General features: G+C 46.4%; 2 protein-coding genes across 2 annotated transcripts in view; one reads left to right on the top strand and one right to left on the bottom strand.

Moving 5' to 3' along the window:
* Positions 1-3,701: 3,701 nt before the first annotated feature.
* Positions 3,702-4,928, bottom strand: LOC129701384 (basic salivary proline-rich protein 2-like). Its single transcript, XM_055642522.1, has one exon. The coding sequence runs from the start codon at positions 4,926-4,928 to the stop codon at positions 3,702-3,704; it is 1,227 nt and encodes a 408-aa protein (XP_055498497.1).
* rars1 (arginyl-tRNA synthetase 1) overlaps positions 4,857-26,460 on the top strand; it is a 44,518-nt gene continuing 22,914 nt past the window's right edge. The window contains exons 1-7 of the mRNA XM_055643335.1: positions 4,857-5,011; positions 14,103-14,237; positions 17,134-17,322; positions 18,856-18,964; positions 20,577-20,677; positions 23,672-23,793; positions 25,853-25,973. Coding sequence (XP_055499310.1) covers positions 4,967-5,011; positions 14,103-14,237; positions 17,134-17,322; positions 18,856-18,964; positions 20,577-20,677; positions 23,672-23,793; positions 25,853-25,973 — 822 coding nt within the window. The 5' untranslated portion in view covers positions 4,857-4,966. The remainder of the gene's footprint in view (positions 5,012-14,102; positions 14,238-17,133; positions 17,323-18,855; positions 18,965-20,576; positions 20,678-23,671; positions 23,794-25,852; positions 25,974-26,460) is intronic.

Raw genomic sequence — 26,460 nt, 5'->3', positions numbered from 1 at the left:
TCTATTAATTTTCTATATATTCACAACACAAAGATGGGACACAACATGCTACCAGGAAATTACTCATTGCTGTCTGATTGATTTTAATGTATTGCTTCATTTGGTATAAATCAAAAGAGGTAACATTACCGATAGTGTATCAGCATCTCGGGCTAACACTAGGCAAGGCTCCCTAGGCAAGGTCAGTAAATCTTCTTTTAAAACAATTCTTTCTCACATTTCCCCCTCCCCCACCCCCACTCATTACGTACTTGACATAACTACTTGGTACAATTTTCATGCCTGAAAAACAAATGTGTGAGCTAGAAATTTTGCTGTTTGCTCTTCTCATAGTTTGATTTTTTTTTTCAGGAAAACTTCCTTAAACATGCCATAAATTACACAATTTTTATTACAGCTGCACCTTTGTAGTACTAGCATTAAAGAATTTATGCTATTGTGAATAGTTGAACGCTTAGTTGAACTTATTCCAAAACTAACAGTGAAGAACAATTCAACGGAGTTACGGGGTCATGAATGGCTATATTTCCTTAGCTCAGAAGAACTGGAAGATAACTTCTGAAAATTGCTGTAAGAGACAAGATAAGGGTTTGTGTTTTATTGCCAAGAGAGTGAGCAGTTGCGTCCATCGCTACCAAGAGCGGCTCCCACAACTCTCCCGGTGAAGTTTATCGCAGTAAAAGCCTGAACTGAATGTATTTTGGCAGCTGTTCCCATCACGAGGGAAATCTATTTCTTCACCTCTTTCTGTGCTTGACATTTGGGATATTGCCTACCTAGACTTGTTTAATCTAAAGCATTTGGTCATGACGTGTAGCATTTGTACTGCACAAACAAATATTCATGAAATGCTTGGGTTGTGTGACGATTTTATCTTTTCAATTTGTGTTCCCTATTATGATTCTCCAAAGACCACGCTGACCATGTTCCGACTATTTCCTTAAGGGCCTGTCCCACTGTGCGAGGTAATTCAAGAGTTCTCCCGAGTTTCCCCCGATTCGAACTCGGAGAATTACGGCAATAGCCGCTCGTAGGTACTCGGGGCTCTCGTGGGCATTTTTCACGAGCTTACCGCGTTTCCCGAGTACCTGCCATTAGCGTTACGAGCCGCTAAGAGACGTCCCGAGCTCTGACGTACCCGCTACGTACATTCTACGTACTTACCACGAGTATGATTTTTTTAAACTCGGGAGAGCTCTTGAATTACAGTGGGACAGGCCCTTTACTCCATTTGTCACCAATTCATAATTTGATACAATTAGTTTTCTGTTATAAAATTAAGAGAACTGAATTGTACCTCGGCATGTTTTAAGTTGAGATGCTATTTGGTGATTCTGTAACCTTAATCACAATTTATGATTAGATGAAAACGATAAGGTTTCTCTCATCTTGCTTACAAACGTTTGCACTAAAAGGCCTGAAAGGTGTGAACATGCCACACAACCAGCAAAAAAAGGACCAGCATTTTAATCATGACCAATACTTTAGGTCTGTGAATAAGTGTAGCTCACCTTCCAGTAATATATTACATTTGAATGATGTCTGTCATTTTCAGCTTTGTTCTTTATCAATTCATTGATTTAAAAATAAATATGTATTTTAGAGAAAAAAATGGCCTCTCTGGTTTTTGAATCCCTAGGGGGAAAAACTTCTCCCAAATTCAGGTAAAGATTTTAATTGTTTGAATTATTTATCATTTAATCTCTCGTGTTAATGTGCAGAGGGTGTTGAGGCAAAGTGTGATCTTTGGATGAGGGACCAACCTACTGGACCAGAGCCTTTAATTATCACCTCTGCTCGTAAATGTTCTTTTAATTTTTCTTTAAATTCTGAAAGTTTTCTTTTAAGTACTTTCTTAATTTCTTTCAAGTTTATTTGATGAATACGGGTGTCGGGAGTTATGGGGAGAAGGTTAGAGAATGGGCTTGGGGTTAGAGATAGATCAGCCATGATTGAATGGTGGAGTAGACCAGATGGGCTGAATGGCCTAATTCTGCTCCTATCACTTATGACCTTACAGTTGGTTATTCCAGGCTGTTACAGTGGGTCGCTACCTGCATTTTCTGGCTTCATCAAGAGCTGAGAATTTTGATCAGAAAATGCAAGCGGCATCAATGATTAAAATCCAGTCTTGAAAATATTGGGCATGAAACTACTGGATTGGTGTAAAAATCCACCTTGTTCACAAATGCCTGTAAGGTAAGGAAATTTGTCCGCCTTAACTGGTCTAGTTTATGTGATTCCATTCCTATAACAGGTACTTATCCACCGTCCAAAATGGCCAAGCAGGCCATTCAATTATGCTTAAGTGTCTAAAACGCAATACGAAAACTGAATAGACTATTTGTCATTGATCAAGGTGCTATTTGTTATTCATACACTGCTCCCAGCTTTCCTCACGAACAACATCAGTCCCATATTTGTTTGATTGAAAGATGCAGCAGGGAAATGGGCTCTTCAACCCACTGACCTCATGTCCACCTATCCATATTGCCCGACCCGCTGGTTACTCCAGCACCTGGTGTCTGAAGTAGGGTCTCGACCCAAAACGTCACCCATTCCTTCTCTCCAGAGATGCTGCCTGTCCCGCTGAGTTAATCCAGCATTTTGTATCTACCTTGTGCCTATTGATGGATAGGTTACTTTTCTGGTTAGACACAAAATACTGGAGTAACTCAGTGGGTCAGGCAGCATCTCCAGAAAAAATGGACAGGTGACGTTTTGGGTCAAGCCCCTTCACTGAAAGTCTGGGGAGAGGGAAACACGAGATATAGAAGAACAAATGAATGAAAGATATGCAAAAAGTAACGATTATCAAGGCAAGGTTGGAGAATTGCGACAAAGGTTCACCTGTATCTCCTCCAACCTCATCTACTGCATCCGCTGCTCTAGATGTCAGCTGATTTACATCGGGGAGACTAAGCGGAGGTTGGGCGATCGTTTTGCCGAACACCTCAGCTCAGTCCGCAATAACCTACCTGAACTCCCGGTGGCTCAGCACTTCAACTCCCCCTCCCATTCCCAATGCAACCTCTCTGTCCTGGGTCTCCTCCATTGCCAGAGTGAGCAACACCGAAAATTGGAGGAACAGCCCCTCATATTCCGCCTGGTTTGCTTGCGTCCGGATGGCATGAACGTTGAATTCTCCCAATTTTGCTAGCCCTTGCTGTCTCCTCCCCTTCCTTAACCCTCGAGCTATCTCCTCCCATCCCCCCGCCCTCGGGCTCCTCCTCCTCCCTTTTTCCTTCCTTCTCCCGCCCCACCCCCCCATCAGTCTGAAGAAGGGTTTCGGCCCGAAACGTCGCCTATTTCCTTCGCTCCATAGATGCTGTTGCACCCGCTGAGTTTCTCCAGCATTTTTGTGTACCTCCGATTATCAAGGCAAGGTGGAGAACACAAAGGTCCATTGTTGGCTGTGGGATAGGTGATAACGGGTTAAACACAGTGACACTCAGGGTGACTACAACGACTATGGTGGGGGAGGGACAGAGAGGGGAAGCAAGGGATACTTGAAGTTAGAGAAATTAAAATATTGTGTTTCATTTATAGTAGTTATTATTTTACATATCTTTCATTCATTTGTTCTACATCTCTCTATATCATCGCCTATATCTCTTGTTTCTCTGTCCCCTTATTCTTGGGCCTTGACCCACAACATCACCTATTTCTTTTCTCCAGGAATGCTGCTTGACCCCCCTGAGTTACTCCAGCTCTAACATACAGCTGGTCTGGGCTCCACTGTGCTTTGCACCATTGCTCTTGCATGGAGTTGCCAGTAGAGGGGGGGAGCTACAGCTCTGGGCCACTGATGGCGCTGTGGGTCCTCCGGGTGGCGCTGTGGGTCCTCCAGGTGGCGCTGTGGGTCCTCCAGGTGGCGCTGTGGGTCCTCCATGTGGCGCTGTGGGTCCTCCAGGTGGCGCAGCGGCGGCGCTGTGGGTCCTCCAGGCGGCGCTGTGGGTCCTCCAGGGCGCTGTGGGTCCTCCAGGTGGCGCTGTGGGTCCTCCAGGCCACTGGTGGCGCTGTGGGCCCTCCGGGTGGCGCTGTGGGTCCTCCAGCTGGCGCTGTGGGTCCTCCGGGTGGCGCAGTGGGTCCTCCAGGTGGCGCTGTGGGTCCTCCAGGTGGCGCTGTGGGTCCTCCAGCTGGCGCTGTGGACCGTCCAGGTGGCGCTGTGGGTCCTCCAGGCCACTGGTGGCGCTATGGGCCCTCCGGGTGGCGCTGTGGTGGGTCCTCCAGGTGGCGCAGTGGGTCCTCCAGGCCACTGGTGGCGCTATGGGGGCCCTCCGGGTGGCGCTGTGGGTCCTCCAGGCTGGCGCGGTGGGTCCTCCGGGTGGCGCGGTGGGTCCTCCAGGTGGCGCTGTGGGTCCTCCAGGTGGCGCTGTGGGTCCTCCAGTCCACTGGTGGCGCTGTGGGTCCTCCAGGTGGCGCTGTGGGTCCTCCAGTCCACTGGTGGGGTCGCTGTGGGTCCTCCAGGTGGCGCTGTGGGTCCTCCAGTCCACTGGTGGCGCTGTGGGTCCTCCAGGTGGCGCTGTGGGTCCTCCAGGTGGCGCTGTGGGTCCTCCAGTCCACTGGTGGCGCTGTGGGTCCTCCAGGTGGCGCTGTGGGTCCTCCAGGTGGCGCTGTGGGTCCTCCAGGTGGCGCTGTGGGTCCTCCAGGCCACAGGTGGCGCTGTGGGTCCTCCAGGTGGCGCTGTGGGGCGCAGTGGGTCCTCCAGGCCACAGGTGGCGCTGTGGCGCTGTGGGTCCTCCAGGTGGCGCAGTGGGTCCTCTAGGCCACAGGTGGCGCTGTGGGTCCTCCAGGTGGCGCTGTGGGTCCTCTAGGGCGGCGCTGTGGGTCCTCCAGCTGGCGCTGTGGGTCCTCCGGGTGGCGCGGTGGGTCCTCCAGTCCACTGGCGGCGCTGTAGAGCGGAGCGGGCGGGGGTTGTGCAGCATCTGAGCGAGAGGCGGCGCGGGACGGGACGGGACGGGACATGGCGAGCGCAGCGGACGAGTACAGAGCGCGCCTGAAGGAGCAGGTCAGTCAGGGTCAGTCCGGGGCCGGAGAGAGAGGGAGGGAGGGGGGATGAGGACGGAACTGTGTGTAACTGTGTGTGGCTGCGCTCCCCCAGCCCGTGTGTGTGTGTGTCCGTTCACCCTCCCGGCCGCTAGGGGGCAGCGCGGCGGGAGGACCGGGTGACGTGGAGCACACTCCCGGCCACTCGGCCCATCAGCTCCATTCCCTCACAGCTGGTCTATCCCCTAACCCCGCTCTCCCGCCTCCTGACACCCGCACTGATCACATCCGTGTGGAACATTTACCCCTCAGATTCCTACTGAACCTTTCCCCCCCTCACCTCAAACCTATAATAATAATAATAATAAATTTTATTTATGGGCGCCTTTCAAGAGTCTCAAGGACACCACACAAAAATTTAGCAGGTAGAGGAAAAACATGTAAGGGGAATGAAATAAATAGTAGAGACATGACTAGTACACAAAGTAAAGACAGAATTCAATACAAAACACAATATGAGGCAATTAATGCACAGATGAAAAGGAAGGGGGACGTGGGGCTAGGGATAGGCAGAGGTGAAGAGATGGGTCTTGAGGCGGGACTGGAAGATGGTGAGGGACACGGAATTGCGGATCAGTTGGGGGAGGGAGTTCCAGAGCCTGGGAGCTGCCCTGGAGAAGGCTCTGTCCCCTAAACTGCGGAGGTTGGACTTGTGGATGGAGAGGAGACCGGCTGGTGTGGATCTGAGGGACCGTGAGGGTTGGTAGGGGGAGAGGAGGTCAGTGAGATATGGGGGGGGGGCCAGATGGTGGAGGGCTTTGTAGGTGAGGATCAGGATTTTGTAGGTGATCCGGTGGGAGATGGGAAGCCAGTGAAGTTGTTTGAGGACTGGAGTGATGTGATGCCAGGATTTGGTGTGGGTGATGAGTCGGGCGGCTGCGTTCTGGACCAGTTGTAGTCGGTTGATGTAGGTGGAGCTGATGCCAAGGAGAAGTGAGTTGCAATAGTCCAGTCGGGAGGAGATGAAGGCATGGATGAGTCTTTCAGCAGCGTATATGTCTATATATATACTACACTCTATATGTCCTCTGGTCCTCAATTCCCCAACTCTGGGTAAAAGACTGTGTGTGTCTACCTGATCTATTCCTCTCATAGAAACATGGAAAATAGGTGCAGGAGTAGGCCATTCGGCCCTTCGAGCCTGCACCGCCATTCAATATGATCATGGCTGATCATCCAACTCAGTATCCTGTTCCTGCCTTCTCTCCATACCCCCTGATCCCTTTAGCCACAAGGGCCACATCTAACTCCCTCTTAAATATAGCCAATGAACTGGCCTAAACTACCTTCTGCGGCAGAGAATTCCAGAGATTCACCACTCTCTGTGTGAAAAAAGTTCTTCTCATCTCGGTCCTAAAAGATTTCCCCCTTATCCTTAAACTATGACCCCTTGTTCTGGACTTCCCCAACATCGGGAACAATCTTCCTGCATCTAGCCTGTCCAACCCCTTAAGAGTTTTGTAAGTTTCTATAAGATCCCCCCTCAATCTTCTAAATTCTAGCGAGTACAAACCGAGTCTATCCAGTCTTTCTTCATATGAAAGTCCTGACATCCCAGGAATAAGTCTGGTGAACCTTCTCTGTACTCCCTCTATGGCAAGAATGTCCTTCCTCAGATTAGGAGACTAAAACTGTACGCAATACTCCAGGTGTGGTCTCACCAAGACCCTATACAACTGCAGTAGGACCTCCCTGCTCCTATACTCAATGTTGTTATACATGATGTTATACACCTCTATAATATCACCCCTCATCATCCTCCTGCGCTCCCAGCCTGCTCAACCTCTCCCTGTAGCTCACGCCCTTGATTCCTGGCAACATCCTCGTAAATCTTCACTGAACCCTTTCCAGTTTGACAACATCTTTCCCGTGACACGGTGCCCACAACTGGACACGATGCTGGGTTTAAGAAGGAACTGCAGATGCTGGAAAAATCGAAGGTACAAAAAAATGCTGGAGAAACTCAGCGGGTGAGGCAGCATCTATGGAGCGAATGAATAGGTGACGTTTCTGGCCGAAACCCTTCTTCGGACTGATGTGGGGTTGGGGGGGGGGAGAAGAAAGGAAGAGGCAGAGATGGGGAGTGCAGGGAAGGGGAGGGAAAAGAGGGAGAAAGCAGGACTACCTGAAATTGGAGGTCAATGTTCATACCGCTGGGGTGTAAACTGCCCAAGCAAAACATGAAGTGCTGCTCCTCCAATTTGCGGTCAGCCATCAGCGGTCACGATCACAATGAATGGCGGTGCTGGCTCGAAGGGCCGAATGGCCTCCTCCTGCACCTATTTTCTATGTTCCTATGATTAAATACTGGGTTTACACACTCTACATGGATGGTAGACCCAAAAAGCTGGAGTAACTCAGCAGTACAGGCAGCATCTCTGGAGAGAAGAAATGGGTGACGTTTCGGATCGAGACCCTTAGCCTATATGTCCACACGACCGTCTATATCTCTCGTGTCCCTTTACCCTGACTGTCAGTGTGAAGAAGGGTCTCGACCAGAAACGTCACCCATTCCTTCTCTCCAGAGATGCTGCCTGTCCCGCTGTTACTCCAGCACTTAGTGTGTCTACCTTCGGTGTAATCCATCATCTGCAGCTCCTTCCTACACTGATTCTTTGAAGGTCTTTTGACACGCTGGAAACACAATCAAAATGATATTCACCACTAAGAGAGAGAAACCGAAAATGAATCGATGGGATCAAATAGATAGAAGGGATCAAATCGCAATGAAAATAAAATCAAAGATCACTTTGTAAACTGAAGAAGGGTCTCGACGCCTAGCGTCACTTGTTCCTTCTCTACAGAGATGCTGCCTGTCCCGCTGAGTTACGCCAGCATTTTGAGTCTATCTGGGATGCAAGATGAGGATTTTAGACAATAGGTGCAGGAGGCCATTTGGCCCTTCGAGCCTTCAATGTGATCATGGCCTATCATCCCCAATCAGTATCCCATTCCTGCCTTCTCCCCATATCCCCTGACTCCACCATCGTTTAGAGCTCTATCTAACTTGAAAGTATCCAGAGAATCGGCCTCCACCACCCTCTGAGGCAGAGAATTCCACAGACTCACAACTCTCTGTGAGAAAAAGTGTTTCCTCGTCTCCGTTCTAAATGACTTACCTCTTATTCCTGGCAGCAGATAAGCGGAGGAGAGGGGAATTTGGGAACGTTAGCTGCAGTGAAACTCGCTGGTTTAGGAATGGTGAGAATAGAAGACCTTTTCCGTGCACAGCCTAAAGTTGTAGGACAACTTGTTCTGTTTGATCTTCTGTTTGTGCGCGCCAGTTTGATTGCATTGGTCGAAACAGGGTGAATGTTGCAATCTGCCACCCCCGAGTCGAAGACCCAGAGCTCATCTTGGAGTCTAAAATAAATACAGCTGCTCCTCGACCTACGATGGGGTTACGTTCCGATAAACCCATCGTAAATTGAAAATATTGGAACAGGTCGAAAACTCATTTAATGCAATTTTATCGCGTGACGGGACGTGAGCTGCGGCTCGCTGCCGCTGCCCAGCATTTGCACCATCAAACAGTCGAGATATTGTAAGTCGAAGCATCGTAAATCGGGGAGCATCTGTACAGAAAATGCTGAAAATCTGTTCAAATGTATGACGCATATTCTATTTGTTCTATTTGATCTTATTTGATTGTGCACGCCAGGTAGATTGAAACAGGGCGGACCACGTGAAGGTTGCAAACTCCCATCCCAGTGAATATTTTTAAGGCAGAAATAGATAGATTCTTGATTAGTACGGGTGTCAGGGGTTATCGGGACAAGGCAGTAGAATGGGGTTAGGAGGGAGAGATAGATAGCCATGGTTGAATGGTGGAGTAGACTTGATCGGCCAAATGGCCTCATCTTTCTCCTATCACTTATGAATGAAGTGTTAATTTATTATGCTGGAGTTTTACTCGTCAAGGTGTCAAGCTGATCTTTAGCAGGTGAGAATGGAGGTCGACCCCTTCCACGTGAGGGAGTGGCCAAAATTCAAAGCGGTTTGACATATATAAGGTAGACAAAAATGCTGGAGAAACTCAGCGGGTGAGGCAGCATCTATGGAGCGAAGGAAATAGGCAACGTTTCGGGTCGAGACTCTTCTTCAGACTGATGTGAGGGTGGGGGGTGGGAAGAAGATATACACTATATCACATTCCCCTTGGCAGCTAAAAAACCATCTATTTTAGTCCACAGTAAAGTCATTTTCAAAGCAAGGAAAGAAATATCTGTTTATCGGATGATAGACATCTTCCACATTGGAGTCAAGAGAGTGCTTTATGTCCGGAAACGGGACAGTGATATTCTTACTTCCAGCAGCACAACAGACATGAAAACATGGTACTCTGCAGAACACAGAATAAACAACAACAAAATACGTTCAGTATGTATATATTAAAGAAACAAACAGACAAGTAAATAGACAATAATAGTACAAAAATAATGCCCCCAAGTCTGTATAGAAGTTTCATGATACTCAAACCCATAGCTGGCAGTGGGGTATGGTTGAATTGTAATTAGAATTGTAAGGGGCAACGCAGTGATGCAACTAGTAGAGCCATTGCCTCACAGTGCCAGAGAATTGTGTTCGACCCTGACCTAGGGTGTTGTCTGTGTGGAATTTGCCGGTTCTCTCCGTGACCCGTAGTGTTCCTCCTGGTGCTCCGTTTTGCTCCAGCGTCCCAGAAACACGCAAGTTTAATTGCCCCGTGTGTGTAGGGAGTGGTCGATGGATGGGGTGGACTCGGTGGGCCGAAAGTCCTGTTTCTGTTCAGTATCTTTCAATCAATCAATCAATTGCAAGGTTAATTCCCGGGATGGCGGGACTGTCATATGCTGACAGAATGGAGCGGCTGGGCTTGTACATACTGGAGTTTAGAAGGATGGGAGGGAATCTCATTGAAACATATAAGGTTGTTAAGGGCTTCGACACGCTGGAGGCAGGAAACATCTTCCCGATGTTGGGAGAGTCCAGAACCAGGGGCCACAGTTTAAGAATAAGGTGTAAGCCATTTAGAACGTAGATGAGGAAACACTTTTCCACACAGAGAGTGGTGAGTCCGTGGAATTCTCTGCCTCAGAGGGTGGTGGAGGCAGGTTTTATGGATGCTTTCAAAAGAGAGCTGGATAGGGCTCTTAAAAATAGCGGTCAGGGGATATGGGGAGAAGGCAGGAACGGGGTACTGATTGAGGATGATCAGCCATGATAACATTGAATGGCGGTGCTGGCTCGAAGGGCCGAATGGCCTACTTCTGCACCTATTGTCTAATTCAATAGTTGATAGATACACTGTGCTGGAGTAACACAGTGGGTCAGGCTGCATCTCTGGCGAAAAAGGATGGGTGATGTTTTGGGTCGGGATCCTTCTTCAGATCCTTGTAGATTTATTCAACGTTGCAGCAAGGAGGGATGTCATTGTTTCACTGCAGTACACATGACAATTAAACACTCTTGCCTCCCTCTCATCCACCACATCCTGACTACCGAGTATAACACAGTGCGATCCAGTTGTAAATGATGTTTAGTTTAGAGATACAGCGCGGAAACAGGCCCTTCGGCCCACCGAGTCCACGCCGACCAGCGATCCCCGCACATTAACACTATCCTACACCCACCAGGGACACTTTTTACATTTACCAAGCCAATTTAACCACAAACCTGTACGTGTTTGGAGTGTGGGAGGAAACCGAAGATCTCGGGGAAAACCCACGCAGGTCACGGGGAGAACGTACAAAGTCCGTACAGACAGCACCCGTAGTCGGGATCGAACCCGGGTCTCCGGCGCTGCATTCGCTGTAAGGCAGCAACTCTACTGCTGCGCCACCGTGACTTCCTGTACAGGATATGTCTGCCGTTAATCAGCCCTGTGAATTTACTTGGCGCCGATTTGTAGAATGTACCCCAGCAAACAATGAAAACGATTATCCCAGCTTCCTCGCAAGCACATACTGCTGGAGGCAGTGAGAGAGGTCGGAATAAAGGTCAGAGAACCTGGCCACAATTGTTCCAGCTTTGCATATTGATGGAATTTCCTGTAAATTTCCTGGAATCCCATTTTATGGAAACAACTTCCAGGAATATCTGGCCTCTAACTAAATACAATTATTTTTCCAGTATTTGCTGATCAGGCTCACCGTGAAGTTACTTGGTATATATAACCAACAGCCTGAGGTTATTGATTAGGAGCTTCTCGACGATTTGGCCAACACTTAAGTCTTCAATTGACAACGCTGAACTACTGAACAATCCACTGGGTTATTATCCCCACTGGAGACCGCGATCTGAAGTACATCTCCAATTCAGTTGTAGAAACAAGGAACTGCAGATGCTGGTTTGAACCAAAGGTAGACACAAAGTGCTGGAGTAACTCAGCTGGTCAGGCACTATCTCTGGAGAAAATGGATGGGTGACGTTTGGGCTCAGGGCCCTTCTTCAGACTGAAAGTTATAAATGACCCGCTGAGTTTCTTCTGAAGAAGGGTCTCTACCCAAAACGTCACCTATTTCCTTCGCTCCATAGATGCTGCCTCACCCGCTGAGTTTCTCCAGCATTTTTGTCTCCTTCGATTTTTCCAGCATCTGCAGTTCCTTCTTAAATGCTGAGTTTCTTCAGCACTTTGCTTCTATCTTTGGTATAAACCAGTGTCTGCAGTTCTTTGTTTCCACATTCTAAACTGAAATGGCAATCCCTTTTCTTTGCCGAAACCTCCTGTAGGTGGATAAGTGTATAGGAAGGAACTGCAGATGCTGGTTTACTCCAAAGATAGACACAAAGTGCTGGAGTAACACAGCAGGGCAGGCAGCATCTCGGCATAGAAGGAATGGGTGAGGTTTCTGGTCGAGGCCCTTTTTCAGACACGAGTTGGCCTTGGAATCATGATTAGTACAGACAAAATGGGCCGAAGGGCCTGTGTTCTGTGTTCTAGCACAATCAGGATTTTTGCCTACATACTGCATATCCCTGGGGCAGTACAGTTGCGAGACAAGCATCCTGGCAGACTACGCCTCCACTTACAATGCGGAATTCAATGTGGAAAAAGATTTGTTAGGGAAAATAACAATACTGATGATTTTCTAGGATGCATCGGATCAATAGTGTGGAGGTACACTGCACTGGGATGGATAGGCCAGATATTTAGTCGGCCAGCAACAGTACTGACATTTTTCTGGATGATTTAAAAAAATACTAGACTAAGTGGGACCCGTTGGGTCCCATGTTCACACATAGAAACATAGAAATTAGGTGCAGGAGTAGGCCATTCGGCCCTTCGAGCCTGCACCGCCATTCAATATGATCATGGCTGATCATCCAACTCAGTATCCCCACGTACCTGCCTTCTCTCCATACCCCTGATCCCCTTAGCCACAAGGGCCACATCTAACTCCCTCTTAAATATAGCCAATGAACTGGCCTCAACTACCCTCTGTGGCAGAGAGTTCCAGAGATTCACCACTCTCTGTGTGAAAAAAAAAGTTCTTCTCATCTCGGTTTTTAAAAGGATTTCCCCTTTATCCTTAAGCTGTGACCCCTTGTCCTTGGAAAAGCCTTCTGGAAGTCCAGATACACCACATCCACTGGTTCTCCCCTATCCACGCTACTAGTTACATCCTCGAAAAATTCTATAAGATTCGTCAGACATGATTTACCTTTCGTAAATCCATGCTGACTTTGTCCAATGATTTCACCACTTTCCAAATGTGCTGCTATCCCATCTTTAATAACTAGCAGTTTCCCCACTACCGATGTTAGACTAACTGGTCTGTAATTCCCCATTTTCTCTCTCCCTCCCTTCTTAAAAAGTGGGGTTACGTTTGCTACCCGCCAATCTTCAGGAACTACTCCAGAATCTAAAGAGTTTTGAAAGATTATTACTAATGCATCCACTATTTCTGGAGCTACTTCCTTAAGTACTCTGGGATGCAGCCTATCTGGCCCTGGGGATTTATCGGCCTTTAATCCATTCAATTTACCCAACACCACTTCCCGGCTAACCTGGATTTCACTCAATTCCTCCAACTCCTTTGACCCGCGGTCCCCTGCTATTTCCGGCAAATTATTTATGTCTTCCTTAGTGAAGACGAAACCAAAGTAGTTATTCAATTGGTCCGCCATATCCTTGTTCCCCATGATCAACTCACCTGTTTCTGACTGCAAGGGACCTACATTTGTTTTAACTAATCTCTTTCACACGGGAGGGCTGGTCCCCTGACGCAATATTCCACCGCTCCACCAATTCCAACTCTCCACCAATTACTTCAACCCAAACAACCATTTGCAGTGCATTTTTGCTTCAAACCAACCATATTTTCATTTTCGAATCAAATTAAGGGCACTCACAGTTGAGTGTGTTCATGTGTTCAGTGTTATTCAGAGCTCAGAGAGACGTGACCCCCTGGCTTCTTCCATCTTGCAGAGACTGAGTGAAGCACACCACTTCCTGGTTTTATAGTCCCTCCCCCTCCCTCCACCAGGGGCAGCAGAGAGAATGGCAAATTATTTTAAAACAATAATATCTCTCTGATTTTTAATCGATGGGAAAAATCCTCCGGTCCCGGAAGGCGAAGGCGGGCTCTGAGCGAGGTGGCCAAAAATGACGGCCGTAGGTGGCGGCGCTCTCTCGGAAATCGCAGCACAGCGAGCCAAAAGCGGTCAAGATCAGACTTTTAGTAATATAGATATGGCAGTCACGGTGGCACAGCGGTAGAGTTGCTGCCTTACAGCAAAATGCAGCGCCAGAGACCCGGGTTCGATCCCGACTACGGGCGCTGTCTGTATGGAGTTTGTACGTTCTCCCCGTGACCTGCGTGGGTTTTCTCCAAGATCTTCGGTTTCCTCCCACACTCCAAAGACGTACAGGTTTGTAGGTTAATTTGCTTGATTAATTGGCTGGATAAAAATGTAAAATTGTAAAAGTTGGCGATATGCAGAGTACTGCCCTGCCCACTACAAAGTTCAGAAGGAAGAAGTGGAAATTAAGACTAATATAGTGGCAATATTTATCACACGGAAAACTAAATATTCAAAGGTGGTTCAATTCACTAACTTTTTTTTCCTAGGAGAAAGAAATCAGGTCACTTGTTGCTGAAATTGAGAGGTTGAAAAACCCGCTGGTGCCCGATATATCACCGGGACTGAGCAAGATGCAGGAGGAGAACGCCAAGCTTAAATACCGCTTAAATGTCCTCAAGCGCGTGAGTAATCTTTTACCGTTACACTCTCGCCTGATGGGGTGGAAGAAAAAGGCACCAAAGATGCATCCTAGGAGGAAAGACATTCTTGGCATAGAGGGAGTACAGAGAAGGTTCACCAGACTGATTCCTGGGATGTCAGGACTTTCATATGAAGAAAGACTGGATAGACTCGGCTTGTACTCGCTAGAATTTAGAAGATTGAGGGGGGATCTTATAGAAACTTACAAAATTCTTAAGGGGTTGGACAGGCTAGATGCAGGAAGATTGTTCCTGATGTTGGGGAAGTCCAGGACAAGGGCTCACAGTTTAAGGATAGGGGGGAAGTCTTTTAGGACCGAGATGAGAAAAAAAAATGTACACAGAGAGTGGTGAATCGGTGGAATTCTCTGCCACAAAAGGTAGTTGAGGACAATTCATTGGCTATATTTAAGAGGGAGTTAGATGTGGCCCTTGTGGCTAAAGGGATCAGGGGTATGGAGAGAAGGCAGGTACAGGATACTGAGTTGGATGATCTGCCATGATCATATTGAATGGCGGTGCAGGCTCGAAGGGCCGAATGGCCTACTCCTGCACCTATTTGCTATGTTTCTATGTAGGTGGGAACTTTTTATTCTTGTTCTTGGTTTCCTGGTCCTCCAATAATATTCCAAATGGAATTTAAACTGGAGGTGGCGGAGGGTGGACTTAAGCAATAAAAGGGCTCTTGGAGAAAAAGAGCTACACTATTAACTGGAAAGTAGATGTACTCATCCAGCAAATGGTGTTATTGTGCCTGAGCCAAAGGCAACCAGCAAGAATATGTTCTCCTTTTGTCCTTCCTTCCTTAAAAGATGTAATATTTCTCATTGTGAACATTGCTGTTATTTGTTTGTCCATTTGTAAGTTCATAAGTGAAAGGAGCAGAGTTAGGCCATTCATAGAAACATAGAAACATAGAAATTAGGTGCAGGAGTAGGCCATTCGGCCCTTCGAGCCTGCACCGCCATTCAATATGATCCTGGCTTATCATCCAACTCAGTATCCCGTACCTGCCTTCTCTCCATACCCCCTGATCCCCTTAGCCACAAGGGCCACATCTAACTCCCTCTTAAATATAGCCAATGAACTGGCCTCAACTACCCTCTGTGGCAGAGAGTTCCAGAGATTCACCACTCTCTGTGTGAAAAAAGTTCTTCTCATCTCGGTTTTTTAAAGGATTTCCCCTTTATCTTTAAGCTGCGAACCCTTATTCTGGACTTCACCTACATCGGGAACAATCTTACTGTATCTAGCCTGTCCAACCCCTTAAGAATTTTGTAAGTTTCTATAAGATCCGCCCTCAATGTTCTAAATTCTAGCGAGTATAAACCAAGTCTATCCAGTCTTTCTTCATAAGACAGTCCTGACATCCCAGGAATCAGTCTGGTGAACCGTCTCTGCACTCCCTCTATGGCAATAATGTCCTTCCTCAGATTTGGAGACCAAAACTGTACGCAATACTCCAGGTGTGGTCTCACCAAGACCCTGTACAACTGCAGTAGAACCTCTCTGCTCCTATACTCAAATCCTTTTGCAATGAAAGCTAACATACCATTCGCTTTCTTTTACTGCCTGCTGCACCTGCATGCCTACCTTCAATGACTGGTGTACCATGACACCCAGGTCTCGCTGCATCTCCCCCTTACCCAATCGGCCACCATTTAAATAATAGTCTGCTTTCCTGTTTTTGCCACCAAAATGGATAACCTCACATTTATCCACATTATACTGCATCTGCCAAACATTTGCCCACTCACCCAGCCTATCCAAGTCACCCTGCAGTCTCCTAGCATCCTCCTCACAGCTAACACTGCCCCCATTCGGCCCATCAATACTACTCCGCCATTCAATCAAGGCTGGTCTATCTCTCCCTCTTAACCCCATTCTCCTGCCTTCTCCCCGTAACCCAACACCCGTACTAATCAAGAATCTATCGTTCTCTGCCTTAAAAATATCCATTGTCTTAGCCTCCCACAGCTTTCTGTGGCAAAGAGTTTCTCTGTAACTACTCAAAACAGGGTGTCTGCCTCTAGGTATCAAATTGTAAGAATGTTTTTTTTTCTTTGCAAATGACTATTGTAGTTTTTCCTGTCACTGACAATAGGCAATAGATGCAGGAATAGGCCATTCAGCCCTTCAAGCCAGCACCGCCATTTAACGTGATCATGGCTGATCATCCCCAAATCAGTATCCCATTCCTGCCTTCTCCCCATATGCCCTGACTCCGCTATCTTTAAGAGGCCTATCTAACTCTCTCTAGAAATCCTTGAGCTTAATTACAAAGTGATGTGCTTTGATGACTTATCAAACAATAACACACGTGAGCAATGGTTGATAAACGGGTTTCGTAACCCCGTCTCAATCCTAAACGTGGTTTGTCATTGAGTTGAGTATTTCATTGCACTGACTGGGATGAGGGGAAGAGTGGAAACACCTCTGAGCAGCAAAATCCACAGGTAGACAAAAATGCTGGAGAAACTCAGTGGGACAGGCAGCATCTCTGGAGAGAAGGAAAGGGTGACGTTTCAGGTCGAGACCCATCTCCGAACCGAACGGGTGAACCGTGTGAACGGGTGATCGATTGGCGGTGTGGGCTTGGTGAGCCGAGGGGCCGTGCTGTATCTCTAAGCTAAACTAAACTAAACCCTCACCCTTTCTCTACCTGGACTACAGATAACCCTTTTACTCAGCGGGTGAGGCAGCATCTACGACGTTGCCTATTCCTTCTCTCCATGGATGCTGCCTCGACCGTTGAGTTTCTCCAGCATTTTGTGTCTACCATCAATTTTACCAGCATCTGCAGTTCTTTCTTAACGATAACTGTTTTCTCTGCTGCCATTAACAGCTCCTTTTGTTGTGTGTTTATGCATTATTTCAGAGTTTGCAAGAGGAGGAAAGCAAAGGAGGAGCAAGCATGATCAACATCAATCAACGCCTGCAGGGTATATTCCGCATTGCCATTAAGCTGGCCTACCCTCAACTTGAAAACCCACCACTCGCAGTTACACCAAGCCAAGGTGCAAAGTTTGGAGATTATCAATGCAACAGTGCTATGGCAATATCTCAGGTACGGAAAGAGTTGTTCTGCATAGAACACGATTACTTGGCAAAGATTAATGAGATGATCACCAGGGAATTGTCTCAGTATTTGATTCCAATTGCCGCAGCTTTGCTAACCGTGAGTAGATGGATTTTCAATTAAAAAAATAACTGTCTTTGGTTAGGAATGCAGAGCTAATAGGACTTGATGTTTCAATCCCTGTAGTAAAAAACAGTTTTTACCCCACTGCTATAAAAGCACTAAATGTAGCCGCCAAGGAACGCAGGGGCGATACAGACTAAGGGACTGTGGTAACTGTGAAATCGACAGAAGGATGGAGGGTTGGGTGTGTATGCGTGCTTTGTTCGTGATATTTATTTAGTTGTTTATCTTTAATATTTTACCTTGTATGTATCGTTAGCTTTTAGAAAATGTTTGAATGCTGCACTGACTGGCTGACATTTTAAATTTTGTTGTACATGGTTCATGTTACAATGACAATAAAGAAACTATTCTATTCTATTCTATTCTATATTCTAAATCAGCACTCTTGATATTTGCAGTGGGATCGGAGTGGTGAAAGGTGGGGTAGGTACATCATCGAGGTCTTCAGGTGGGCGCCCTCCGTCTTTGACGTTTCATTGATAAGCCCACAACATCTCCAGAGGGCTCAACGGTGATACCTGGCGTCCCAGGTACACCCCACTCAGTTCCATACCCTCCTGTCCTCATCTTGCAGCCCAATTGGTATCTTCCCTTTTGATCCAAAGCCAATTGCTGCTTTTTTCTGCAGAATTTGATAATGACCCGATTGCTAGTTGGAGGGAGCGACCCCTCACCCCCCATTTTCCTTAATAGACTGGTTGTAGATGTAGCAACAGATCCCCTGCATCCCACTTCTCCAGGGAAAACCTTGGTCGTCCAGCCATTCTGGGCAGCTTCAGTTGCCAGTTCAGAGTACTTGGTCTTTTTCCTCTCATAAGCTTCTTCAACACCATCTCCCCATGGAACTGTCAATTCCACAACGTAGGCCAACTTGGCTGTTGTGGACCACAGGAACTGCAGATGCCGGTTTACACAGAATGCTGGAGTAACTCAGCGGGACAGGCAGGTGTCTCTGGAGAGAAGGAAAGGGGTGACGTTTTGGGTCGAGGCAGCGACACACCGCATGGGAACGGGCCCTTTAGCGCACAGAGCCCTCAGCAGCCCACTTACACTAATCCTACATTAATCATTCCCTGTGCATTCCTGCCAGCGTTCTGTCCAGCATCTTGGTATAACAAGTGGTTCGGTGGTGTATGGTTGAATTATTATTACATGACCTCTGTTGGTCCGGCAAAATGGATAATCCAGCAAGCCAGTGGCACCAAGGGTTGGTGGAAAATCGATGGTGGACCTGTATTTATAAATGTTTCTGCCTGATTTTCGACTCGTACTACTAGAAAAGGAGCAACAATAGCAGCTCAATGAATGAAGATCAAATTCGTGATGTATGCCTCAAAAGATTTCTCTGAAACTAGAACATTGAACATTTTTTTTACGTCTGAATTTATTTTTCAGCTCTTGAAAGCCGAGGGAGAGAAGAGTAATCCCAGAGAGATCGCCCAGAAAATTGTCAATAGCATTCCAAAAAATGATATCATTGAAAACGTTGACATTGCTGGACCGGGTAGGTGTGGTTTTAATGGTCAACCTCATATTCATTCACATATTTCTTCATTCATGTTTGGTGAGATTTTGTTTTTGGGTCAAGCTTTCTCCAATACCAACTAGATTAATCAGGGTAAAAGTCACCTTCACAATCTTTTTTTTCCCCATTTCATTTTTCAGTATACGCACACACTAGATCATCAGAGATAGGAGTAGAATTAGGCCCATCAAGTCTACGGAGAAGGCAGTGGAGGCCAATTCTCTGGATGCTTTCAAGGGAGAGTTAGATAGAGCTCTTAAAGATAGCGCAGTGAGGGGATATGGGGAGAAGGCAGGAACGGCGCACTGTTTGGGGATGATCAGCCATGATCACAGTGAATGGCGGTGCTGGCTCAAAGGGCCAAATAGCCTACTCCTGCACCTATTGTCTATTGTCTATTGCCAATCATGGCTGATCTATCTCTATCTCCTAACCACAATCTCCTGCCTCCTCCCCATAACCCCTGACACCCGTACTAATTGAGAATCTATCTATCTGCCTTAAAAATATCCATTGACTTGCCCTCCACAGCCTTCTGTGGTAAAGAATTCCACAGATTCACCACCTCTCACTAAAGAAATTCCTCCTCATCGCCTTCCCAAAGGAACATCCATTAATTCTGAGGCTATGAACTCTAGTCCTAAACTCTCCGGAAACATCCTCTCCACATCCAAGCCTTTCACTATTCGGTAAGTATCAGTGAGGTCCCACCCCCTCTTCCTTCTAAACTCCAGCGAGCACAGGCCCAGTGCTGTCAATGCTCACCACATGTTAACCCAATCATTCCTGGGATCATTCTTGTAAAACTCCTCTGGTACCCCTCCAGAGCCAGCACAACCTTTCTCAGATATGGGGCCCGATATTGGTTATACAAGGTTAATTATGGCGGGACTGTCGTATGCTGAGAGAATGGAGAAGCTGGGCTTATACACTCTGGAGTTTAGAAGGATAAGAAGGGACCTCATTGAAACATATAAGATAAGGAGTAAGCCATTTAGAACGGAAACGAGGAAACACTTTTTCTCACAGAGAATTGTGAGTGTGGAATTCTCTGCCTCAGGGCGGTGGAGACCGATTCTCTGGATACTTTCAAGAGAGAGCTAGATAGAGCTCTTAAAGATAGTGGAGTCAGGGGATATGGGGAGAAGGCAGGATCGGGGTACTGATTGGGGATGATTAGCCATGATCACATTGAATGGCGGTACTGGCTCGAAGGGCCGAATGGCCTACTCCTGCACCTATTGTCTATTGTCTATTGATATCGCTCACAATACTCCAAATGCGGCCTGACCAGCGCCTTATAGAGCCTCACAGATCCCTAATTATTTCTCAGAGGGAGATGGTCTGTAACCTTCTTGAGCCACTAGAATTCTCATGATATTGTTGGGGAAAGTGTTTTGGGAACTTTAGTCCAGAAATTATGGGTTGAGGAACAACAATATATTGCCTTGATAACATCCAAAAAAAGGTTCTCACTGTCATCTGAAATGGTTTGAAAAATAAATACAAATTCTTTGATGATGTTTTCCTTTTCTGCAAATGTCAAATTTGAAAATGATTTTGCATAACCTTGTTTTATAATTTGTCATAGGTTTTATCAATGTTGATCTGAAAAGAGAATTTGTCTCTAAACTGCTGAAAAGTCTTCTTGTAAATGGAGTTCAGCCTCCGCTAGTGGGACCAAAGAAAAAGGTAAATCATTTAGCATTGGGTTACGGCAGAATATTTAATTTTCAAATGAAGGAGTGGCTTGGTTCAGTGACTTTGAACTTCTAATGTTAGAGATCATGGGTTAAGATCCGGAAAGTTGAACATGTGGCATAATTCATATGATTTGTGGGAAAGAACTGCAGATGCTGGTTTAAATCGGTTAGACTCAAAATGCTGGAGTAATTCAGCGGGACAGGCAGTATCTTTTTTTTTGTAGTTCTAGTGAGTTTTGTGTTTTGTTTGTGGGAGAAATAGACTTTTTAATGTGGGGGGAAGGGGGTAACTATATTTCTAGGTCCCTACCTGCTCGGTGAGGCAGCTTTTTCTCCGGGCTGCCCCGTCGACCCGTCCTCGTGGACTACCAGCGGGCGTGGAGCGCCATTTCCTGGCGGGGACCGCCCAGCACCTCGGCATCGGTGGCGGCACAGCGCTCGAGCGCTATCGCGGAGCGGAGCGGGCGATGCCTTGCCTGGGTCGCCGCGCTGGATCGATGCGCTGGAGCTCCGGTGAGCTGTGACCGCCGAGTTCAACACCTCCGGGCTGCGGGTCTGCGGAGCGGGTGGCGCCGACTCTAACATTGGGAGCCTGGGAGCTCCAAACCGGCGCGGCCTTGTCGGCTTTGGAAGCCGCGGTCTCCGGTAAGGAAGCGGCCGTTCCAGGTGGCCCAGCCGCTGAGAGGACTCTCCCGACGCCGGGGCAACAGCACCCGGCGAGAACGCCAGGAACATCGGGCCTCCGTAGAGGCTATAGCGCAGGCCTCAATAGGCCTGACTTTGGGAGAACTGGGGATGGGGACTGGACATTGTGCCTTCCCCCACAGTGGTATCCACTGTGGGGGGATGATTTTTGTGTGTAAGTGATTATGTTAGTCTGTGTCCAAGATGGCAGTCGGAAGGGAGAGTGGACGCTAGCGCGGTTTAGCTGCCGCTGCTCTCTCTTCACATTGTGTTTTTGATTTTTTTTTTGTCTTTGGATCGAATTCTGTCTTTAATATGTGTATTGGTGATGTCCTTATTATTTATTTTACTCCGACTATATGTTTTTTATTCTTGTTAAATTCTGTAAGGTGTCCTTGAGACTTTTGAAAGGCGCCCATAAATAAAATGTATTATTATTATTATTATTATCTCTGGAGAGGAGGAATGAGTGACGTTTCCATGGGGGACCTCACTGATACTTACCGAATAGTGAAAGGCTTGGATAGAGTAGATGTGGAGAGGATGTTTCCACTAGTGGGAGAGACTAGGACTGGAGGTCATAGCCTCTGAATTAAAGGACGTTCCTTTAGGAAAGAGATGAAGAAGAATTCCAGACTCGGTCTGAAGAGTGGTCTTAAACCGAAACGTCACCCATTCCTTCTCTCCAGAGATGCTGCCTGTCCTGCTGAGTTACTCCAGCATTTTGTGACTATCTATAATTCATATCGTGTAACATAACATTTAGACAGGTACGTAAATAGGATAGGTTGAGAGGGTCATGGGCCAAACGCAGGCAGGTGGGACTAGTGTAGGTGGTCAGTGTGGGCAAGTTGGGCCGAACGGCCTGTCACCATGACTCCTATAACTCTCTATTCTGGTAATATGGTGGGAATGCTGCTCTCACTGCTAAAGAGAATATTCCACTGCAACATCTTTCTGGGAGATGGCCTTTGAACAAGAGTAAGGCAGCACAGCCGACCACACTACTTGAAATTGGGTGACGATTGAAAGGATATTGGGCAGTCACGGTGGCGCAGCGGTAGAGTTGCTGTCCTACAGCGAATGCAGCGCTGGAGACCACGGTTCGATCCCGTCTACGGGTGCTGTCTGTACGGAGTTTGTACGTTCTCCCCATGACCTGCGTGGGTTTTCTCCGAGGTCTTCGGTTTCCTCCCACACTCCAAAGACGTACAGGTTTGTAGGTTAATTGGCTTGGTAAATGTAAAAATTGTCCCTAGCGAGTGTAGGATAGTGTTAATGTGCGGGGATCGCTGGTCGGCACGGACCCGGTGGGCCGAAGGGCCTGTTTCGGCTCTGTATCTCCAAACTAAACTAAACTAAAGATTTTGTGAGCGTGCAGGGTAACTGCAGCATGAAGAAGGGTCCCGACCCCCCATCATCATACACAGCGAGAATATTCAGAGATGAGAAAATAAACGTAATTTATATACTGTCCTTCACAACGTTGGAATCCACAGAGGTTTCATTGCTGCCTACATGTTTTTAAGCTGCAGAAAAATGTTAGACAAACATTATGGGAACTGATTGTGTAGGAAGGAATTGCAGATGCTGGTTTAAACCAAAGATGGACACAAAAAACTGGAGTAATTCAGCGGGACAGGCAGCATCTCTGGAGAAAAGGAACAGGTGACGTTTCAGGTTGATACCCTTCTTCAGACTCTAGACGTCAGTCTGATTAAGTGTCTCTTGTTCTAAATCTTTACATCACCGTCTATATCTCTCGTTTCCCTTTCCCCTGATTTTCAGTCTGAAGAAGGGACTGGACCTGAAATCCTGGACCTGGATCCAGGACAAGGGGTCACAGTTTAAGGATAAGAGGGAAATCTTTTAGGACCGAGATGAGAAAAACATTTTTTACACAGACAGTGGTGAACCTGTGGAATTCTCTGCCACAGAAGGTAGTTGAGGCCACAGTTCATTGGCTATATTTAAGAGGGAGTTAGATGTGGCCCTTGTGGCTAAAGGGATCAGGGGGTATGGAGAGAGGGCAGGTACGGGATACTGAGTTGGATAATCAGCCATGATCATATTGAAGGGCCGAATGGCCTACTCCTGCACCTATTTTCTATGTTTCTATGTCACCTATTCCTTTTCTCCAGAGATGCTGCCTGACCCGCTGAGTTACTCCGGCTTTTTTGTGTCTGTGGGAAGGGATTTTGTTGTGTTTGTCCTCCTCATCTTTTATTTTAAACTCCTTAGAAGTAATGCTGCATTATATCTGCATGAATGATCGAGAACAGGTTATGTTTCTTTGCAGGTGGTGATAGATTTCTCCTCGCCAAATATTGCCAAAGAGATGCACGTGGGTCACCTGAGGTCAACTATCATCGGGGACAGCATGTGTCGCTTGTTTGAGTTTGTGGGCTACGATGTTTTAAGGTCAGTAGAAGGAATGTATCTATTTAATGCACAGAAAGTTACGAACCAGCCTTCCCTGGTGTATTCTCTGGCAAAAGAAATCAAAATTAACTAAAGATTGACACAAGAAGCTGGAGTAACTCAGCGGGTCAGGCAGCATCTGTGGAGAACATGGATAGGTGACGTTTCACAGAGTGCTGGAGTAACTCAGCGGGTCAGGCAGCATCTGTGGAGAACATGGATAGGTGACGTTTCACAGAGTGCTGGAGTAACTCAGCGGGTCAGGCAGCACCTGTGGAGAACATGGATAGGTGACGTTTCACAGAGTGCTGGAGTAACTCAGCGGGTCAGGCAGCACCTGTGGAGAACATGGATAGGTGACGTTTCACAGAGTGCTGGAGTAACTTAGCGGGTCAGGCAGCATCTGTGGAGAACATGGATAGGTGACGTTTCGCATAGTGTTGGAGTAACTCAGCGGGTCAGGCAGCATCTATGGAGCTAAGGAAATAGGCAACGTTTCGGGCCGAAACCCATAAGGGTTTCGGCCTGAAAAGTTGCCTATTTCCAGAAGGATTTCGGCCCGAAAATTTGCCTATTTCCTTAGCTCCATAGATGCTGCTGCACCATAACTCAGTGGGTCAGGCAGCATCTGTGGAGAACATGGATAGGTGACGTTTCACAGAGTGCTGGAGTAACTCAGCGGGTCAGACAGCATCTGTGGAGAACATGGATAGGTGACGTTTCGCTTCAGCAAGAAGAAAGGTCCTGACCCGAAATATCACCTATCCTTTTTCTCCCCAGACATGCTGCATGACCCGCTGAGTTACTCCAGCTTTTTGTGTCTAATCTTTGGTTATAAACCAGCATCTGCAGTTCTTGGTTTCTACAAGTACGTTAGATGATTTACCTTTCATATATTTCAAGTGGCAAGAGTTGTCAAATGATCAAAACTGATAAATGAAATTCTTGCTTGCATCACTACAAGAGATATGTAAACATAGTACTCTGTAAAAACCTTAGTAAACAACAAAGAAAAAGTTCAGTTTGTGTAAGTTTATATATATATTATATTATTTTTGCTGTTTACTATGGCTTATACAGAGTACTATGTTTACATACCTGTTGTACTGTGTAAGTAATAATTTCTTTATTCCATTATTGTTTGTTTATATATAAGTGTGTGTATATATAGTGTATTCAGAAAGTATTCAGACCCCTTCACTAGTTCCAGAAGTTTAAAATGAATTAAATTATCATCAATCTACACACAATACCCCAAAATGAAGCAAAAAAAGCGTAGAAATGTTTTGGATTATAAACCGGCAAAAATTCATTAAAATGAATTTAATCAATTTTAGAATAAGGCTGCAACGTAACAAAATGTGGAAAAGGTGAAGGGGTCTGGATACTTTCTGAATGCACTGTGTACATATATATTATATATAACCCTATAACAATTACAGCACGGAAACAGGCCATCTCGACCCTTCTAGTCCGTGCCGAACACATAATCTCCCCTAGACCCATATACCTGCGCTCAGACTATAACCCTCCATTCCCTTCCCATCCATATAACTATCCAATTTATTTTTAAATGATAAAAACGAACCTACCTCCACCACTTCCACTGGAAGCTCATTCCACACAGCTACTACTCTCTGAGTAAAGAAGTTCCCCCTCATGTTACCCCTAAACTTCAGTCCCTTAATTCTCAAGTCATGTCCCCTTGTTTGAATCTTCCCTACTCTCAGTGGGAAAAGCTTTTCCACGTCAACTCTGTCTATCCCTCTCATCATTTTAAAAACCTCTATCAAGTCCCCCCTTAACCTTCTGCGCTCCAAAGAATAAAGCCCTAACTTGTTCAACCTTTCTCTGTAACTTAGTTGCTGAAACCCAGGCAACATTCTAGTAAACAAACAATAATGCTGCAATGTCAAACAATAAGTCTGTATTAATTATTAGTGAGTAAACATAAAAGTGTGATTTATGCACTATGGAAATATTTCTCCCACTTGTCCACCTCTTCCTGGTTACAGCCCTTTATCACGGAGTTTTAATGTCGGGTGTTTGTTGGTTTCAGGTTGAATCATGTCGGTGATTGGGGGACACAGTTTGGGATGTTGATCGCTCATTTGCACGACAAATTTCCAGATTACCTCAAAGTTTCGCCCCCAATCGGTGACCTTCAAGTCTTCTATAAAGTAAGTGTCCTCTCGTGCTGTGAAAGGTGTTTCAGGGTTATTGTTCAATGTAGATGCACACTTAAGAAAGTAACATCGATGTTTGTAAAATAACAGTGATGTTACGAAAGTAGATCTGCCAGTCATATCTTCCCTTCATCCCATCGTTTTCATTTTCCATTCAGAGGCTTGTCACTTGTCATCATAGAAACATAGAAATTAGGAGCAGGAGTAGGCCATTCGGCCCTTCGAGCCAGCACCGCCATTCAATGTGATCATGGCTGATTATCCCCAATCAGTACCCCGTTCCTGCCTTCTCCCCCATATCCCCTGACTCCGCTATTTTTAATCCGTTATCAACTACTCCCCTGAAGACGTTGTTGAGATTAAAAACATATCATAAAGTTTCACAACTTTTATGCAAACTGCTCTGTTGTACCAACTTAAAATACACATAAAGCAAAATATTATATTTTTATATTCGTTTTTTATTGCTGATTACCACATG

The sequence above is a fragment of the Leucoraja erinacea genome, chromosome 11 (genome assembly GCF_028641065.1).
Source record: "Leucoraja erinacea ecotype New England chromosome 11, Leri_hhj_1, whole genome shotgun sequence".
Lineage (NCBI taxonomy): Eukaryota > Metazoa > Chordata > Chondrichthyes > Rajiformes > Rajidae > Leucoraja > Leucoraja erinaceus.
This window is presented reverse-complemented; position numbering and strand designations above follow the sequence as displayed.

What these genes read in the sequence shown, in the direction of transcription:
- LOC129701384 (XM_055642522.1), bottom strand. Translation starts at nt 4,928, where the DNA reads ATGCTGCACAACCCCCGCCCGCTCCGCTCTACAGCGCCGCCAGTGGAC.